Source organism: Palaemon carinicauda, chromosome 12, assembly GCF_036898095.1.
Source record: "Palaemon carinicauda isolate YSFRI2023 chromosome 12, ASM3689809v2, whole genome shotgun sequence".
Lineage (NCBI taxonomy): Eukaryota > Metazoa > Arthropoda > Malacostraca > Decapoda > Palaemonidae > Palaemon > Palaemon carinicauda.
In genome coordinates this window covers 8,201,161-8,208,660 of record NC_090736.1, presented here as the reverse complement: position 1 = coordinate 8,208,660, position 7,500 = coordinate 8,201,161, and the positions used below count along the sequence as shown (strand labels likewise).

Below are 7,500 nucleotides of genomic sequence, written 5' to 3'. Positions count from 1 at the left end.
TAGATATTTTGTTCTGCCCATATTTTAGTGCCAAAGGATTCTTACTCAATCCTCGAATTTTGATGTTTTGTCCGCCACATGTTTTTTTCTTTTTGTGGTTATGTTCCTCACCATTAAAACCTAAAGGAATTCTAGTAAGCCCTAAATCTGCAATGAATATTTAATTGAAATTAATTTCAAATGCATAAAAAAGCTAGTTCCCTGTCATATAATCTTAGCCATTAAAAAGCATAAATCTAGCTCAATTTGTTCAAGTTGTCTGCAAATGAATCTATGAATAGTGTTTTGTAACTAATTGTCCTTTTTATGCATCTGAAATCAAATTAGTGACCTTGAAAAGGAAGTACCCTAAAGCATTTTATTCTATATGTGTACCATTATTCCCTGTAGCTGAAAGACCAAGTATCAAAGATGTTAAACCTAGCAAAGAGACTGCTAGTAATCAGTCTCAAAGTACTGGAGATAATGAATCGCCTGACAACGACTCTGACTTTGGACAAAAAGACTTGGTTCCTGAAGAGGGAATGGCTTTAGATCAGTCTGCAGAGACCGACATGGATGCGCAGTTAAGTGATCCTGGAAAGAGAAAACTGGAGTCCCTCTTAGACCACGGGGAGGCTCTTAAGGTTAAAAGGGAAAAAACAGAAGATAAAATCAACCACCAAGAAATTTCTGACACGAAAGAGACTGTCCTCTTTGTTTCTAAAGACGAAAGTGAAGAAGTTAACATTGATAACGACAGGGAAACGTGTCTTAAAACAATGATGAATGTGACAGTCACTGAAGAGACCAAGAGGCAGGAAAGAGAGATAGATAGTGATGAGGAAGATGACAAATCGCTCCTTATCTATGGTTCTTGTGATGCAACATCTGAGGAGTCCAAAGAAAGAGAAGGCCTCAGGGTCGTAGCTGAGTGTAGCATTGTGCGACAAGAAAACTTTCAGCAGACGGTAATTACTGGTAAGTTTAATCTCACTGAGACACTTTTACATCTGGCAAATGTTGAATAATCATGATGTGGGATTCGATTAATTTTTTGGTATAATTTTGTCCTAAACTCAGAGAGATTTGTCAATCCATGTTTCAGCTGAAACAGATGTGGGTGACGGTGCTGTTGAGTCTTCATCGGTAGTACATCTTAAGAAGACAGTTGAGGTGGAAGAATACAATGCATTAATTCCAAACAGTGATGAAGAGAGCACCTCTGATTTAGAACCGTCACGTGCATTACAGGAGGCGAGCTCTAAACCTGCTCTTCTTATGGTAAAAACACCCAGTGTTGATGCCGAACAGGCAGTAGAAACATCTGTAGGTGTACAAGATAGCTGTGAACCTCAGACTCTTGAAGTTAGAACTTTTGATCACGACAAGAAGGTCCCAGAAGTTCAAGACATCCAGCTTGTTCACGAAAAAGCCACTGAAAGTCCTGGCAAACGTAAGAAAAGCAAGCCAGCAGGCACTGAACTAACAAGAAAGTCTGTGTCTTTCGAAGACACCCCAGAAAAATGTCTGAGTGCAGATGTGCCAACTGCATCTAAAGCCAGTGTATCCTCTGAAGCGGAACCACACAACATTCCGACCACAAACTTGCAGACTGTACAAACTGAGGAACCACCTCATTCAGGAGAGAAGATAAGTAAAGATGACTTGAACCGGTTAGCCGACGGACGAGGTAAAGGAAACGACCACTGGTGATGATCCGTGACACTGATCTCACGTGGTTTTATGTTTACTCTTAATTTCATTAAAAGAACAAAGCCTTGTAGTTACAACTCACTCTTGACGACTTCTGCTGTAAAACGTATAAAACTTCGGCCACTATTAATATTACTGTATTTCACCCAAATCTTCTGTAGCTTACTGTATTGACGGAAGTGTAGGAACAGCTTTGACTTGTGATCTAATACTAAGAACCTAAAATACCCAGTCTGGGAAACTTACTTTCTGTAATTGCTCTCTTCTTTGGATGAACTTTCAGATGTTGACATCATCTTGTAGAGCATTTTTACTGACTGACATTTTCGAAATGCTTTTATTTCAGCCAATTGTAGTACTAAGGATTACTGAAAATAAGAATTTACAAAGTGGACTTGTACCGAGTCCAGGAAATTCAGTAGACTCTCAAACGCATGGCTTAAATCTTGGTCTTTTTATTTTCAGTTCTGATATGAAAAATCAACGCTATATATTTTTTTTGTTTCTCTGCATTTAATTTACGCTGTTGGAATAATTTCTATGCTGTTTTTTTTTTTTTATTTCGGTTATATATATATGTGCATGCTTTATAATATCAAGCTTGGAAATTTTTTTTTTCAGTTTTTAATCCTACTTGGAAGTTTGGCGTATTTTGATTACGTAACATATGTACATTGTTACATTTATTTGCATTTTAGAATGTCAATTAGTTATTTTTTTCTTTAAATCATCAAGTATAAAATGTTTAGAATGGTTTTTGGATCATTAAATCATAAATTAAGAATCTAAACATACATTGACAAAGATACATATACACGCCTGCGCGCACACACACACACACACACACATATATATATATATATATATATATATATATATATATATATATATATATATATATATATATATATATATATTTAAATATAAAGTATGTATATATACATATATATATATATATATATATATATATATATATATATATATATATATATATATATATTTAAATATAAAGTATATATATATATATATATATATATATATATATATATATATATATATATATATATATATATATATATATAATGGCAGATAAATTGAATTCACCATACAAGTCAGAACATCCTTCTCGACCTTGAAGTTAGTTCATATATTTAAAGATGATCCTGTAATCTAACGTCTGACGAAATATATTTATAGAACTCCAACATGTGACATCCACTGGACATTACTCTGACATTATAATGAATAAAAGTCAAGTACCTCATTTTTAATTGCCTTCTTTAATCATTTTTTCCCTCCAGCTCCACCTCACATCAAGAAAAGCAACTTCAAGGAGGGCAAGACGTTCATTGCCATGCACAAGTTTGTTCTGGAAGTGGAAGCCACTTCTGTTCCAGAAGCAACGGCCACATGGTAAGCTTTCCAGACCCATCTCTTTCTGTTCCGTCAAATAGAATTGTAGGGTTGTGGTGGCTTATGTGGTGACGTCCCTGACTCGTGATCTCCAGACTGGGGTTCGAGTCCCGAGCATAATCGTTAGTTCCTTTGGTCACAGCAAACTCACCGTCCTTGTGAGCTAAGGATGGGGTCGGTAGGGGAGCCTATAGGCCTATTGCCTGGCCCTCCCTGGTCCTAGGTATCATTTGCCTAATTTAAGTAAGAGTAATGTACCTTAGCTGTCATAGGGTTTGGTTTTGGCCACCTTAACTTTTATAATTTGTTTTTCATGAGAGCATGTTATTGGGGGTCCGTAATAATAATAATTTTGATTATTAATCACTCTATTAAATGATGGCGCCAAGGGTCATATACCTAAGCTACGGTTGTCATTAACCAGGATTAATTTTATGATTTTGTTATTATGAAAGCATATTGCCATTGAAGATTCTTAATAACATCGCAAAGATATATGTCCAACATGAGCGGTCTGAGATTTCTGACCTCCGCCAAAGGTTAATGGAGTCGTCCATGACCTAAGATCTATCTGTGGTGGAAATTTCATCAAAATTCGTCAGTTTGTTTTAGTGTTATCTTTAAAATGCAAATCTGGATCTAGAATCCGGATCTGGATTATCTCCAAAATGTAGTGGGGTCGTCTATGACCTAAGATCTATCTCTGGTGGAAACTTTGTCAAAATCCTTCAATTTGTTTTAACGTTATCTTTAAAATGCAAATCTGGATCTAGAATCCGGATCCGGATCATCTCCAAAATTTGATGGGGTCGTCCATGACCTAAGATCTATCTGTGGTGAAAATGTCGTCAAAACCCGTCGCGTAGTTTTGACGTAATCCTGTCCACAGACAGACACAGACAAATAAATAAATAAACCAACTCGAAAGCCTAACCACCTTGGCGAAGGTAATGAGGATTTTAAGAATACCTTGAAGCAAATCTTCTCAGGAAAATATTAATTTGCGTTCTTTTGTCCACAGGTACTTCAATGGCAATGAGCTCAAGGAAGAGGAAGATCATTGCAAGTTCAGCTTCGATGGTAAAAAATACACGATGGAGAGGATTGGCAGCGATCCTGAGCACTCCGGAGAATACAAGTGCGTCCTCAAGAATAAAATTGACTCTGCGCAGGAGACTGGCGTAGTCACTGTCAAAGGTAAATCCAAACGAGTAATTTATTTTCTATTCTTATTTAAGAAAATGCCTCTTAAATTCAAACTTAGTTTAACCCTTTCACTGCCAATGGCGAAGTCTACGAAACTTCTGATGTAGCCAAGGGTGTGTTGCTTAGAGATCAATGACAATGCAAGTGAATATGAGAATAAACGAATGTGCAGGAACACTCAGTGGTAAAAAACTCCTTGCCCAAACCTTTGCTTGTTGATATTTATTGGAAAGTTCTTATCAACACCTTTCCATTGAATATCAACTTTCTAAAGTTTGAATGAATTTGAAAAAGTTTCTTTTTTCAAATTTCGACTAAGTCATCAGTGGTTGTGAAAGGGTTAAAGCTGTTGGGTGGAGAAGGGTTTGAAGTTATAATTTCAGATGGGAGGTTAGTTACACGTTTAAGATTTTTTTTTTTCCATTTATACTTTACAATGAGATATAATATCAAGTTTTTTTTTTCATTTTATATCGGAGATTTTATTTTGGAGTTCAATGGGATGTGATGTACATTTAAAACCTTAATTTTATTAAATGCCTCTAAATTTATTTTGTAAAAGCCTATCTCGAATATAATTAGTAAAGAAAGCGTTAGGAATTCACATATTCATTCGTAAGATACATTTATAAATAGCTATTAAGTGAATCCAATTTAAAGTTTGGACTATAACTATGCCAAGTTAAATAAGATAACCCACTGTATGAAAAAGGAAATTTATTTAGTTTTCAGAGGGAGAGAGGAAGGGAGTTGGTCCCTTCGAAAGCTAAATAAATTTAATTTTTCATACATTGTGGGTTATTTCATTTATCATAAAAACATGGATTTTTTTTATTTTAATGTTATTTTAATGTATGCCAACATATGTTTGAAATTAGGCTAGTTTAAGTCAGAATTGCCTAATCAAAGTTTTACTTTTAAAGAAAGACTAGAATAAATCTTAGTTTTTTAATTATATCTAATAGCGGGAAAACAGAGGTAAATTTCCTTTTGGCATTTTGTCAAATATCTTCAATTTGAGACATTGAAATAGAAATTAATATGGCTTATGTTCCATGGTTAATTTCATTTACATATTATTATTATTATTATTATTATTATTATTATTACAAGCTAAGCTACAACCTTAGTTGGAAAAGCAAGATGCTATAAGCCCAAGGGCTCCCACTGGGATAAATACCCCAGCGAGGAAAGGAAATAAGGAAATAAACTTTATTAGTAATGCACAATTAAAATAAAATAGAATATTTTCTGTGTATGTATATATTACGTTTATTTAGGAAAATTGGTCATTTTACAAAATGCCCGGCCATTATGCGAAAAGACCAAATTCGTAGTCACTTTGCAAAATGGCCTAAATATCTCGACATTTTGCAAAAGGGCTAAGATTTTGGTCCATTTACAAAATCATCTGTATCATCGTTGGTAAGGTTACAAAATGTCCAATAAGCAAGTAGGTTAGGTTAGGTTTGAACATTTTGTAACTTTACCAAGGATGATACAGATGATTTTGTAAATGGACCAAAATCTTGGACCTTTTGCAAAATGTCGAGATGTTTAAGTCATTTTGCAAAGTGTCCACAAACTTTGATCTTTTTGCATAATGGCCGGGCATTTTGTAAAATAACCAATTTTCCAAAATGGCCGTAACATATATATTAGTTATTACCGAGTAGTTAAAAAAAATAGAGCAATCAACAAAAAGATAAGTAAAATTTTGCCCCAAAACGTTCCAATAAGCAATATATATACTTGTCACTTTGAGGTTAGTGACTGTAATGAACTTGCGTTTAGTTTTGTTAAACAGAAATGCAGTGCAACTTTTGAATAAATATTTTAGTTTTTCGTTACTAAGACAACATTTGATTACCGCTGTAATGTTAGTAGAATTATATGAACGGGAAAGGAACAGAATAATAATTTCGCTGGAATTATTTATACATTAGTCACGCCTTCGTCTATCCAATGGGATATTATTATTATTATTATTATTATTATTATTATTATTATTATTATTATTATTATTATTATTATTACTTGCTAAACTAGAGCCCTAGTTGGAAAAGGTTTTATAGTTTATATAGGAAATATTTATTTCAATGTTGTTACTGCTCTTAAAATATGTTATTTTCCCTTGTTTCCTTTCCTCACTGGGCTATTTTCCCTGTTGGAACCCTTGGACTTATAGCCTTCTGCCTTCCCAACTAGGGTTGTAACTTCGCTTATGATAATAATAATAATAATATTAATAATAATAATAATAATAATGTCCTTTCCTCACTGGGCTATTGTTCCCTGTTGGAGCACTTGGGCTTATAGCATTCTGCGTTTCCAACTAGGGTTGTAGCTTAGCTTGCAATAATAATAATAATAATAATAATAATAATGTCCTTTCCTCATTGGGCTATTGATCCCTGTTGGAGCCCTTGGGCTTATAGCATTCTGCGTTTCCAACTAGGGTTGTAGCTTAGCTTGTAATAATAATAATAATAATAATAATAATAATAATAATAATAATAATATTATACTGGGCTATTGTTCCCTGTTGGAGCCCTTGGGCTTATAGGATTCTGCGTTTCCAACTAGGGTTGTATAATAATAATAATAATAATAATAATAATAATAATAATAATAATAATAATAATAATAATAATAATAATGTCTGTTAAAGAAATCATGTGTTGTTTCTTATAACTACGGTATATATCTTCTCTCTCTCTTCCAGAAAAGGAAGCTCGCGTCCGCAACCCACTGGAAGATGTTTACGTCATCGAGAACACCAACGCTGTGCTTAAGTGCCAGATTGTTGGTGACCCTATCCCGACCATCGAATGGTAAGTTGATAAAAAAAAAGAGCGCTTTCGAGCCGATTCACTTACGGGCTACCAACGCAAGAGCCCGTGTCTTGCATAAGGCAAGGCAATATATACACACCGATTCACGCTATTTGTTAGGTAAAAGGAAGTGGAGTAGAGTGGACTATTTGTTAGGTAAAAGGAAGTGGAGTAGAGTGGACTATTTGTTAGGTAAAAGGAAGTGGAGTAGAGTGGACTATTTGTTAGGTAAAAGGAAGTGGAGTAAAGTGAACTATTTGTTAGGTAAAAGGAAGTGGAGTAGAGTGGACTATTTGTTAGGTAAAAGGAAGTGGAGTAGAGTGGACTATTTGTTAGGTAAAAGGAAGTGGAG

At 34.4% G+C, this 7,500-nt stretch overlaps 1 protein-coding gene across 1 annotated transcript in view; it reads left to right on the top strand.

Annotated features, from left to right (window-relative positions):
• The window catches only part of LOC137650476 (titin-like), a 963,282-nt gene that overhangs the window by 832,836 nt on the left and 122,946 nt on the right, over window positions 1–7,500 (top strand). Inside the window, 7 exon segments of the mRNA XM_068383702.1 lie at window positions 391–960; window positions 1,088–1,691; window positions 1,928–1,946; window positions 2,042–2,144; window positions 2,997–3,108; window positions 4,130–4,305; window positions 7,040–7,148. Of these exon segments, the coding sequence (XP_068239803.1) occupies window positions 391–960; window positions 1,088–1,691; window positions 1,928–1,946; window positions 2,042–2,144; window positions 2,997–3,108; window positions 4,130–4,305; window positions 7,040–7,148 (1,693 nt within the window).